The sequence below is a fragment of the Pseudophryne corroboree genome, chromosome 6 (assembly GCF_028390025.1).
Source record: "Pseudophryne corroboree isolate aPseCor3 chromosome 6, aPseCor3.hap2, whole genome shotgun sequence".
In the NCBI taxonomy this organism is placed as follows: Eukaryota; Metazoa; Chordata; class Amphibia; order Anura; family Myobatrachidae; genus Pseudophryne; species Pseudophryne corroboree.
Window position 1 is genome coordinate 730,044,709 of NC_086449.1, and position 13,255 is coordinate 730,057,963.

General features: G+C 45.5%; 1 protein-coding gene across 3 annotated transcripts in view; it reads right to left on the reverse strand.

Annotated features, from left to right (window-relative positions):
* Nucleotides 1-884: 884 nt before the first annotated feature.
* LOC134935628 (dihydrofolate reductase-like) overlaps nt 885-13,255 on the reverse strand; it is a 146,532-nt gene continuing 134,161 nt past the window's right edge. For all 3 annotated transcript variants that reach the window (XM_063930566.1, XM_063930565.1, XM_063930564.1), the window contains one exon: nt 885-1,038. In XM_063930566.1, the coding sequence (XP_063786636.1) occupies nt 945-1,038 (94 nt within the window). In that variant the 3' untranslated portion in view covers nt 885-944. The remainder of the gene's footprint in view (nt 1,039-13,255) is intronic.

Here is a 13,255-nt window from a genome sequence, read left to right on the forward strand (position 1 = left end):
TCACTGAAAATAAAAAACCTAAACTATACTTTCTTCTAGGAGCTCAGGAGAGCCCCTAGTGTGCGTCCAGCTCAGCCGGGCACAGAAATCTAACTGAGGCTTGGAGGAGGGTCATAGGGGGAGGAGCCAGTGCACACCAGATAGTCCTAAATATTTCTTAGATGTGCCCAGTCTCCTGCGGAGCCGTCTATTCCCCATGGTCCTTACGGAGTCCCCAGCATCCACTAGGACGTCAGAGAAAAATAAAATATTATAATACAGGTGAACTTCAGAGCTTACTGTATATTTTGTAATTAATAGTGTGTACACCACTGTTATGTCTATTACATATTCCACTAAGGGGTGCCAAAAATATATTCGCTTACCAAAAAAATTAGGCTCGGGCCGGCCTTGATTATGATGCTGGTTATTTTTTTACGGGTACAGGTAGCTTCATATAGTTAGATATATCATAGTTTTTATGTGGGATCAAGTGGCTCGGTGGGTGGGGTGATTGGCTGGGACGCAGCAGGTTGTGGGTTTGAGTCTTGGGTGTGGTGGTATATTGAAATGTGTTATTTAATGAGCGGTATTGTGGCTGAATGGTGGCGAGCTCTCGAGTTGAGTGCATAAATGTGGTATATATATATATGTATATATATATATATATATATATATATATATATACTGTATATATAAAATATGTGTGTGTGGTAAGGGGCAACATAGCATGGGCTTTCTCTGGAATCAATTTGGTCATGCCCCTTCCCCACGAGGCATGCGCCTTATTTCCCTATTGGAAAAATATAGGGGGAGTGGGGGGCAATTCTCTTTCTGGCACAGGGCACCAAAAAGTCTAGTTACGGCTCTGCTCCACAGCATATTGGTCTATAAGGGAAATAGTGTTATATATGATAAATGTTAAACTTTATTAAACAACATATTTCAGCTTAATATTCAAAACATTAATGACTTTGTGTTGGTTGATCTTTTTCATAGACTTGAAAAATGTATTTTGTTCCTTTTTCTTCTTGAACTCCAGATGGAACACCAGGGTATCTGAAATGGGAAACAATGAATATGTAAATGAAGATAAACCTTAATCTTAGAATCACACTATTACAATTGTATAATGTGAGCTGTTTGTAGAGGGGTTGGTGCAGCCTTCAGTCTACGCCCATTCGCGGAATATGTCTTGCTTTATGTACAGGGCAAGCTCAGAAAGTGGACACATACGAGAACATCAGTGCGGAGTCATATGCACGTACAGCCTGATTCAGAGATGTACGCTAAACCCGCCACGACTGCGTCTTTGTACGAAAATACACTGAGAAGATATGCAAGAACTCACTGATGATGTGTAGCCGCATATGCAAATGCTGGTGCATCTTAAGATGCATACAGCTCTACAATCTACAAATGTGCTCTTTGGACCAATGCACACATGATTTACTTTCGGCTTAAGAGGTTCCCATACAATGGAAGACTCACATTTAAAGATCTAGGGTGGGATGCATTAATGCACCTTTTTGCAGTCAAACTTCAGAATATGCAGTTTTATTTATTTATTTACTACCAGTTATTCACATAGCACACACATAATCTGCAGCGCTATACAGAGAATATTTGGCCACTCACATCAATCCCTGCCCCAGTGGAGCGTACAATCTATATTCCCTACCACATTTACACACACATTCATGCTAGGGTTAATTTTATATGGAGTCAATTAACCTACCAGTATATTTTTGGATTGTGGGAGGAAACCGGTGTACCCAGAGGAAACTCACGCAAGTACGGAGAGAACATACAAACTCCACACAGTTAGGGCCATGGTGGGAGTCGAACCCATGACCTCATTCCTGTGAGGCAGTAATGATAACCATTACACCATCCCTACTGCCCAAAGTTTTCTGAGGTTTGGTGCATATCACATATACACCGCGCACCAGAATGCCCCTAGACTGCTCAACATTAAATCCTGGGCCGGATGTAATGCCGCCAGAGTTCAGCGGCCATGCAGCATGCCGGCTGAACGCGTATGTTTTTTTAAAGGGGCAGTCACTTACAAGGCATGGTTTTGCCTTATAAGTGATTGCCAAGGAGAGCAGAGGTGGTCTGAAGTAAACCTTAACTTACTTAAACATGTAAATTGCATAGAATTTTTTTGCATTTATGTCATTTCTCAATCATGGGCCCTGAAAAGGGTGGTGGCTTACATGAAAGAGGTGTTGTTTCACCCAAAAGTGGATATTTAGAAAGAATCTGGCCTTAATGATTGGGGTAGACTGTGGAAGGGCTTATTTTGCACGTTGGGAAGTGTGCATCTACAGTAACTGCCCCCCATAACCTCTGCAGTAACAAATTCTCCTATCACCTCAGCAGTAACATATCCCCCACCCTTTCTATAGTAACACATTCTCCACTATTACGCCTTCAGCGATATATTACCCCTTTCCCCACCTATAGCAACACATTCTTCCTACACCACTACCCCAGCAAAATGTATTATCCCCTCACCACCCCCCACCCCCTAACGGCACATTATTGCCTTTCTCTCTGCCTGTAGCAACACATTCTCACCACACCTCCTCCCACATCAATAGCAGAATAGGGGGGTTATTCAGGTCGCCTTGCTAATCGATGTGACCGCAATAATCCTGTTGGCGGTGCTAGTCCCGCCCTGCGCTAGCAGCCAATGCAATCTGATTGCATTAGCTGCAAACACCCCTGCCTGATTGACAGTGTTCGCAGGGCAGGTGGGGGACGGCGGCAAAACAGGGGCTAGTAAATGGTGCTTTCAGTGTGTGACGTCACGCAGCCGCTCCAATCAAGAAAATGGCGGGGAACCGCTTGCATACGCAGCATAGCTGTGGCTGATGGGGGTCATCCACAGTTGCTGCTACCGCAATTAAATTGCGGTCGCAGCCACTAGCCATGTGATAGAATGGATTGCAGATTCTGCTAAAAAGCAGAATCTGAATAAAATGTCTATCATAGACTGTTCTTCATTCATGCGCATACCCCAACATCCATAAAGAAATAACTGACACTGACACCAGGATATGTTTGCCAATAAAATTGTCAGCTTTTATTAACCAAATGGTATGGTGGCAAGGAGGGACGGCCTATTTAAATGTCCCTATTTATTCTACCCTTTTAACTGTGGCTGATAACAACACAAGAGGAGGCAAGGGCCCAACTTCAGCCCGGCCTCCATCGCATAACAAATGGGGGTTATTAAGGGCCCAATTTCAGCCCAGCCCCCATACATCCCAAGGGGAGGCTCTTAAGGGGCCCAATTTCAGCCCAGCCCCCCACTCATCACAAGGGGCCACCATGGGCCATTTGCCACCCCTTGTGTTCTTTCTCCTTATCGGGAATACCGTGGCCAACTCTCCACTCAAGGTATTCCCCAACTTCAACCCAAAGGTGCTCAGGTGTGTACAAACTCCACCGGAGACCGAAGCCCACCTGGTCCGATGGAACTCCGGCCCCGTAATGTATCAAACTCCACCACCTTCACATCTCCTGAGCACCTATAAAACTCTTTAAATTACAGCCACAATTTAAGGCCGTCCCAACCCGCCAAGCCGACACCAATAATAAACTCCTCAAGGGCGGGTGGGTGGGTCAATTTTCACTGAGGAAAAAGGGAGGGAGAACCTAATCAGTCCTCTCCTTATAAGGCCTAAGCCCCTCCCATCACCAGACTCCTCAGTCACCTCATAGGCCCATCGTTACCATGGATACTACCACTTCTCCAGCTGCTTCATTCAGCCTGCTATTCAGAATTTTATGTCACTACAGCCATATAAAATGTCCTCCGTTCTCTTAAAATGTCTATCATAGACTGTTCTTCATTCATGCGCATACCCCAACATCCATAAAGAAATAACTGACACTGACACCAGGATATGTTTGCCAATAAAATTGTCAGCTTTTATTAACCAAATGGTATGGTGGCAAGGAGGGACGGCCTATTTAAATGTCCCTATTTATTCTACCCTTTTAACTGTGGCTGATAACAACACAAGAGGAGGCAAGGGCCCAACTTCAGCCCGGCCTCCATCGCATAACAAATGGGGGTTATTAAGGGCCCAATTTCAGCCCAGCCCCCATACATCCCAAGGGGAGGCTCTTAAGGGGCCCAATTTCAGCCCAGCCCCCCACTCATCACAAGGGGCCACCATGGGCCATTTGCCACCCCTTGTGTTCTTTCTCCTTATCGGGAATACCGTGGCCAACTCTCCACTCAAGGTATTCCCCAACTTCAACCCAAAGGTGCTCAGGTGTGTACAAACTCCACCGGAGACCGAAGCCCACCTGGTCCGATGGAACTCCGGCCCCGTAATGTATCAAACTCCACCACCTTCACATCTCCTGAGCACCTATAAAACTCTTTAAATTACAGCCACAATTTAAGGCCGTCCCAACCCGCCACAGTTTCAACGAAACCCCGCCACCATACCTCTACCTTACAACTAACCTTAACTATTCCTAAAACCCCTCAACCTATCAATAAAACTCCTGAGAAAAAATTGCTGACCACAAATCACCCATAAAAATTTCAATGCCCCTCAAATTCAGATGGACACCATCGGCCATATAAAGATGAGGAGCAGAAACTGAAATTGAGGGATGTGGGACCACAAACCCCCAATTCTCGCTAACAGCTCTGCCAACCACAGAATTGATCCGGCGCCGGATCAACTCAATGGCAGCGGGTCTGTCTGCACCCCTCCACACTAAACGAGGGATTATCTCCGACCAACCTACACTCAAAAAACACAACCTGTTCTGAAGACTAACTACATCCCTAACTATGGTTTTCCGAAGATCTAAACCAGACCTCCTGGTCAGATCATTCCCAGCAACATGGAACACCACCCTCAGGGGGTATCCCGACCTCTCCACTTGCTGCCAAAAAAGCGGGATGACTTGCTCCCACCGAAGTCCCCTCACTCCAATCCATCTGACCAGATTAGCTTCCGGGGACTGAAGGCACTCAACACCAGACCTTTCACCATAATAAATGTATGAGTGCCCCATGATCCAAATCGGACACCCATCCAAGCGCAAATCTGAAAATACAAAAGCATTCACAAATCTTATTGAACAAAAAACCCCTAAAACAAAATCTTGCAACAACATTACCCCAAAAACATCCCTTTAAAATCTTGCTAAAATGGTTTAACATTTTTTTTTTTTTTTTTTATATATTTTAATTTGGCCTCTAATGTGATTATTTTTTGAAGAGAATTGTTCTCCTTTTACAAAGGAAGTTAGATAAGGGGGGGGGGGGGATCAGACTTGACGAGAGGCGAAAAACACACCTGCCAGGCGGGTTTGAATCCCCCAGGCTTAAGGCACCTGACAGGATAAAAAATTCCTCAAGACCCCCAAATATGGCGAGTGGCTGAAACCTCAAGTCTGATTTTCTTTCTTTTTTTTTTTTTTTTTTTTTTAAAAAACAGGTCAAAACCTGATATATTTCCGAAATACATCAGACTTCCACCTTCCCAAGGCTCTAATTTTCCCGTTCGAACAGCCTTCCGCAGCTGCTGTTGTCGCCGCACCTATTCGAAACGAATGGGTACCATATCTCGATACCAGCAAACCCATCGCGCAAATACAACGTTCCATCACCCGTCTAAATTGAAATTGAGTCACCGGCATACCATCCAAATGCTGCAACCATGGACCTGGCACATCAGACCTTGTCTTCGAATAAATCCTCGCCAAAGACACAGGACAAATCTCTATGTTATTAACACAATTCAAAACAACCCAACAACCTTTGCCCAATTGGTCCGTTTTGGAACGTTGTACTTTGCACCATAAGCTTCCCTCTTCCAATGACACGTGTTCACGAAGCATAGGTGACCTTGCTGATTTCGAAGCAGCCACCAGTTCACTGACTCTAAAGGCCCCAAAAAAGGCCATGACGAAACACAATGTAAATAAAAGTGTTTCGTAATCAGATGCACAGACATACTGCAACACGACCGCCATGCGCCGCAATATTGAAATAGTTCTTGGTCTACGTGCATCTTGTACAGGGGACATAACTCGAGTCCAACCTTTAAAAATCTTTGCTCGAAAGAAAGATTTAGTAAAATCATGCCGGCCATAAAGTCTCAAGAAATAAGAAAGAGCAGACAGTAAACGTGTTACGAACCCTCTTGGTCTGCCTGCTCTAAAACATTCCCACACCTAATACAATAACATTGCGTAATCGGTCTTACCTTGATCTTGATGCAGGCGCACATATCTTTCCCACTCTCCCATGGCATTTTTGTACCCTCGAAGAGTGGAGGGAGCCAGGGCTCGAAAAGCTAATCCCTCCAATCCGGGCGAATAACCTGCCAGGCATAAAACGGGCAAGGGTCACCAGATACCTTCGCATCCGGAGCTAGCACCCTAAACCTGTGACACTAGAACGCGATAGCGCCTCTGCCACTTCGTTTCCAATGCCCGGAACATGCTTAACGCAAGTTACTAGTGAGACCCCTTTCCACCCAAAAATTTTTGCCATGGGGCAGAGAACAATCTCCCTAAAACATGCTACTGGAAATGATGAATGCTAAATTAATCGGAATTAACCTGAAATCTTTTTAAGAACAACCCCAACTGTGAAAAATTAAATAAGGCAAAGGAGGGCAACTATCTTTATTTATTTTTTATTTTAAACTGTAAACTGCAAGCCCCACGTTAATTGTAAACCTGTTAACTTAACTGAAGCAATTGCCTTACTTGGACACTGCCGCGGCTGGGATTCGTTGATCCTGCTTTTGCCAACTACCTCTTCCACTAACTGTTTGCTGGCAGTTTTTTATGGGATGTGTTCCTTCACAGCGGATACAAGCATGACGAAAACGACACTTGAACCCTAGGGTACATTGACTATTATTGAAGGCATAGCACTTGCCTGCCCGATTCTTACCCAACAACCATTTATTGCTGGAATTACCTTGTTTGTCCACCAGACCCTCTAAACCACTCTTAAGAGGCTGGGTAACATCTACAAAAATCTCCACATCTTTTTTACCAAAATCCATAATCTCCTTCCCATTTTGTTTTCTACGAAATTCCTCATCATAGGACCTACAAGCTGTCCCGCGCCCGGATCTGGCCAATTCGTGTAGCAAAAACATATATATAATAATGTTCATGTGCTCCTGAGGCCTGTATTCCAAATAACAGGCTGCAAAGATAAGCATGCCCTTCTGCCATTTAGAGTAAGACTTATAAGCCTCCTCACCTATACCTGATTTCTTTTTCGCCTCTTCTAATGCTTTTCTCCCTTTGCTGGTTAAAGCAAATATATTAACGAATTTTCCTAGTCTAATACGCTCCCTAATTCTAGGTCGAACTCCTCTCAACACTGCAGTATTAGCGCATTGCAAAGAATCCTCAGGACCCTCCTCCGAGGACATACTGGAGCTACTATGTCTGCGCCTCCTTTTATTTTTTCCCTTGCAACCCCTGCATCTGCTATCACATGAACCCGTGGACTCAGAGGAAGAAGTAGATGAGTCCCTGTGCCCTCTGCGCCTATGCTTACGCTTTTTTGACGCTTTTTTACCACATACTTTATCTGTGACTGCTCCCCTGTTACCTGACCCTACCGCTGAATCATTCTGGCGCGCTGCAGGGTGCACCATCGACTCACCATAAAGACCACCCTCGTCCAGGGCAGATTCTACCACCGCAGCTGATTCCCCAGAATCGTCCTGCACCTCAGGTGCTGCAAGGGACTCCTCTGTAGAAAAGCAAGGAGAAACATCTACCAAAAATTCACTAACATTCATATTGCCCCTATTACCTCCACCCGATCTGGCCTGTAAAACAGCCGCCCCTGATTCATCAACTCCATCCCTCTGCAAATCGGCAGGATTCTGCCCCCACAAAAAATACCTTTCAGCATTATTGGCATTCAGCACCGGGACCAGCGCTGATATAACCGAGGTGCATATAGACGCTACCTCAGACGAATTGAATCCAGCTCCATTACCTCCCAAGCATACCGCATGAGCATCAGATCTCCCCGGTACTGTGCCCCTCATACCACGTAGCTCCCCTGTTCCTTTTTTACTCCTAATATTACCCGTGGAGGGCCTTACAAGCTGTCTTCCCGCATTACTAATACCCAATGTGCTCGCGCCCTGTCCCGCTACAACCGTGTCAGCGCTGTTGTTTATATCACTAACCGATCCCATTGTAATGCCACTATTGGGTGCCCCCTCTCCTTGCACCGACTCATGAAATCTTGTACATCTCCCAATGTGCTCACCTCTATTAAGAATCGAACTTCTTCGACCACCTCTGGCAGCCACGGACCCCCGCGGGCCCACGGGGCGACCGCGGCGTACCTCCGGCACATGAACTCCTGAGGTAACACCTCGGGATGTTAATATTCTCCTTAACACCCCGCTCGACGACTCCCCCGTAGCTCCCACACTTCGCGACATGTTATTCACGGAAACTGGTTCCTTTGAGAAGTTTCTAGAATTGTCACTCCCAACAGCAGCTCGTGTCACAGACTCGCTACTGACCCGGCCTCTGCGTGACGCACCTTCGCCCGCCAAAAGCCTCTCAGGCGGTCGAGCCCGACCCCTGGTGGCGACATTCCCCACATTATTTCTAACCTGACTTCTTGTCTGTACTGACCTCTGCTGCCCACTACCTGACACTAAGCCAGCAGCATCCCTTACCCCACTGTCGATAAAACGAACAGGGGGACGCACAGCACGACTGGGCCTCGGCATGTTAAAAGATAGGAAAGATAAATAAGAGAAAGTTCAAGAATAAAAGGAGGATGAAAAGCTTAAAGATTAGTAAAGATGGAAAGGAAATGAGAAGAAAAACACCACAAAATCACAAATAATACACAATACAGTACAACAAATGCAGAGCACTTCACTGTTCAATTTTCACTGAGGAAAAAGGGAGGGAGAACCTAATCAGTCCTCTCCTTATAAGGCCTAAGCCCCTCCCATCACCAGACTCCTCAGTCACCTCATAGGCCCATCGTTACCATGGATACTACCACTTCTCCAGCTGCTTCATTCAGCCTGCTATTCAGAATTTTATGTCACTACAGCCATATAAAATGTCCTCCGTTCTCTTAACCCTCTAATATTTCTAATTTCCATGTGACAGCATCTGAAAGCGAAAGTTGCCTAATGAGGTAGTCAGGACACAGAGGGGTAAATGTATGAATCGGTGATATGGGAGAGAAGTGGTATCAGCGCACGTTATGTTCACTGATACCGCCTCAGGCGTCGTTGTCCATACACCATAGCAGGGACAGCGCTGTCCCTGGCTGCGGTGGGTGCTGGCTCCGGGGCTGCATACTTGCGTGAGTAGTGAGATCTCGTGCATGCACACCGAAGCCAGCCGGGAAGAGGCACAGCGCTGTGTGTTGTGGGGTGTCTTGCAGCAATTGCAGGAGGGGAGAGTTTTCACTCCGCCCCTTCCTCATCCGGGATGTTAATAGATCTTGACATTGCTGCTTCCTGCTTCGCCTCAGTAAAGATTGCGTTAGGATAAAAATGATGTTGCTCAATTAGTGGGGATGGCCAAAGGTGCCGGCATTCCGACCGTTTCTCCAATACCTCGCAACCACCAACATCTCAGAGGTGCCTTGGAAAATCAGTGATGTTGGGTCACTGTAAATAGTCGCACATCGGGGGTAATTCCAAGTTGATCGCAGCAGGATTTTTGATAGCAACTGGGCAAAACCATGTGCACTGCAGGGGAGGCAGATATAACATGTGCAGAGAGTGTTAGATTTGGGTGTGGTGTGTTCAATCTGCAATCTAATTTGCAGTGTAAAAATAAAGCAGCCACTATTTACCCTGCACAGAAACAATAACCCACCCAAATCTAACTCTCTCTGCACATGTTATATCTGCCTCCCCTGCAGTGCACATGGTTTTGCCCAGTTGCTATCAAAAATCCTGCTGCGATCAACTTGGAATTACCCCCATCATCAATAATTTAACACACCCCATAATCCAGAGTTTCCCGAACTCCGCCATTACAGTCCAGGTTTTAAGGCTATCCGTGCTAGGGGACAGGTTAACCACTTGCCTGGTGTGGTCGCATCAGATGCAGTCACACCAGGCACGGCTTTCCCTGACATGGGGCCTAATTCCAAGTTGATCGCAGCAGGACATTTTTTAGCAGTTGGGCAAAACCATGTGCACTGCAGGGGGGGCAGATATAACATTTGCAGTGAGAGAGAGATTTGGGTGTGGTGAGTTCAATCTGCAATCTAAATTGCAGTGTAAAAATAAAGCAGACAGTATTTACCCTGCACAGAAACAAAATAACCCACCCAAATCTAACTCTCTCTGCAAATGTTATATCTGCCCCCCCTGCAGTGCACATGGTTTTGCCCAACTGCTAAAAAAAATTCCTGCTGCGATCAACTTGGAATTACCCCCATGGTTGCATCTGATGTGATCGGTCAGAAACACCCACTGCACACTTACCAATCTTACAGCAGTTGCCGATCTCAGAGGACCTCCCGGCTTCTCTGCTCCCTTGTTCCCTTATCCAGTGCCTGCCATGCAGTTGAGCCAATCACTGCTGATCAGGCAGCTCAGCAGCACTCACCAAGAAAGTTGTGATGTTGCAATGGTCGGTGATCCGATTTATCAGTCACCGATGTTTGACAACAATTGATAATTTGCAATTGCAATAATTTTTTTTTCTTTAAATAAAATTGTGTTGGATGCATTTTAAACAAATGTTCTTAACCTAATTCCATCATAACAAGGACCGTCAATTTCTGAGCGGTCTTAGCAAAAAATCTTAGCCAGTCAAGCGGTTAATTATTATCTCAGTCAATTTGATTTAATCATCTGAACGCAAACATGGATATCCTTAAACCCTGGTCTGTAATGGCGGAATTTGGGAAATTCAATCTGATCGGTTGCTATAGGCAAAAACAGCTTTTCCTTTGCAAACCAATGGATTTTTCCTACTATACTTACCATGTGAGCTATAGGCACTGTAGCAAGTTGTTTCTTCCTAACAATGGGAGTAATTCCAAGTTGATCGCAGCAGGAATTTTGTTAGCAGTTGGGCAAAACCATGTGCAGTGCAGGGGGGTAGATATAACATGCAGAGAGAGTTAGATTTGGGTGGGGTGTATTCAAACTGACATCTAAATTGCAGTGTAAAAATAAAGCAGCCAGTATTTACCCTGCACAGAAACAATATAACCCACCCAAGTCTAATGCTGCTTTCACATCGCAAAACCTGCTTTTGAAACGGTTCTTTAAACGGTTCTTAAACGGGTCTGAGCAGTTAAACCCCATTTACATCACATGTTGTAACCAGTATATTACCATTTCATTACCGTTTTGGTACCTATCACACTGAACCCGTTTCACCCATACAAAACAGTGGTTGTCATTTTAAATGTTTATTTCCTGCTTCTGCCTGGTGACATCACACATGGAGACAGCCTATCACCTTCTGGGGCTTGCAAATACCGTTTCAGACCCTTTCATACTGCACAATGAAACGGGTCTGAAACGGGTAGGACCCTGCTTTTTTACCGTTTCAAAATACCGGTATTTTGTAAACGGTAAATTGAAGGTGACCCTTTCACAACGCAGCCCGAACCGTTTAGGAAGCCAGTAAAAACGGCAATTTACCGGGTACAAGCTGCGGTGTGAAAGGGGTATTACGCTCTCTGCAAATGTTATATCTGCTCCCCCTGCAGTGCACATGGTTTTGACCAACTGCTAACAAACTTGCTGCTGCGATCAACTCTGAATTACCCCAATGTTTGATTTTTCAATTTGATTTTAATTTTAACTGCATTTAATGTTGGCTTGACTGTTTTATGTCCCATATCCAGTGGCGTAACTAGAAGTTTTTCTCCCCCAAGCCAAAAAATTCTTCGGCGCCCCCCCTTCCCCCCCCCCCATAATTGGCACTATTAAAGGGACAAACATGCTCGCGTGCCGCAAAAGTGGTGTGACTTCGTTAGAATGGGCGTGGCTTTGCATAAAGGGGCGTGGCATTGCAGAAAAAGACTACCTTATACCCCAGTTTTGCAACCTGCACGCCCAGACGTTAGCCACCACAGGAAAGAAAAATAATCCTGATTCATGCCCCTTACATTATTTGTCATTTTTCCTCCTTATAGTAATGCCCAGTATACATTATGCCACATACTGCAATGGCCCTTAGACATTATTCCACACACAATAATGCACATGACACAATATGCACACACCATAATGCCCCCGACACATTATGCCACACACCGTAATGCCTGTGACACATTATGCCACACATCGTAATGCCTGTGACACATGACGACAGGAATCGCAATGCCCGTTATACATTATGCTACACACTGCAATGCCCCTGATACATTATAGCACATACAATGTCTGTGACACATTATGCCACACACCGTAATGCCTGTGTCACATGACGACAGGAATCGCAATGCCCGTTATACATTATGCTACACACTGCAATGCCCCTGATAGATTATAGCACATACAATGCCTGTGACACATTATGACACACACTGCAATGACCCTGAGACATTGTACCACATACCACAATGCCCGTGATATAGTATACAACACACAGTAATGCCTGACATATACCGCAATGCCCGTTATACATTATGCCACACTGCAATGACCCTGAGACATTATACCACATACCACAATGCCCGTGATATAGTATACAACACACCGTAATGCCTGACACATTATGACACACACCGCAATGTCCGGGGGTTCATTATGCCACACACTGCAATGACCTTGAGACATTATACCACATATCACAATGCCCGTGATATAGTATACCATACACCGTAATGCCTGTGACACATACCGCAATGCCCGTTATACCCTATGCCACACTGAAATGCCTCTGAGACATTATACCACATACCACAATGCCCGTGATATAGTATGCCACACACCGTAATGCCTGTGACACATTATGACACACACCGCAATGTCCGTGATAGTTTATGCCACACACCGTAATGCCCATTACACATTAAGTCCTACAGTAAGGCTTCTAATTACTTTTAAATTACCTGCTCGATGCCAGGGGTTTCATGCTCTTGGTTCCATGCACGGTGCCATGGGTTTTCATGCTCAGGGTGTCATGCTCGTTGCCAGGGGTTTCATGCACTGGGTGTCATGCTCGTTGCTAGGGGGTAGTGCTTGTTGCTAGGGCTGTGCTCCCAGTGCCACATATGTCCCCAGTGCCAGATATT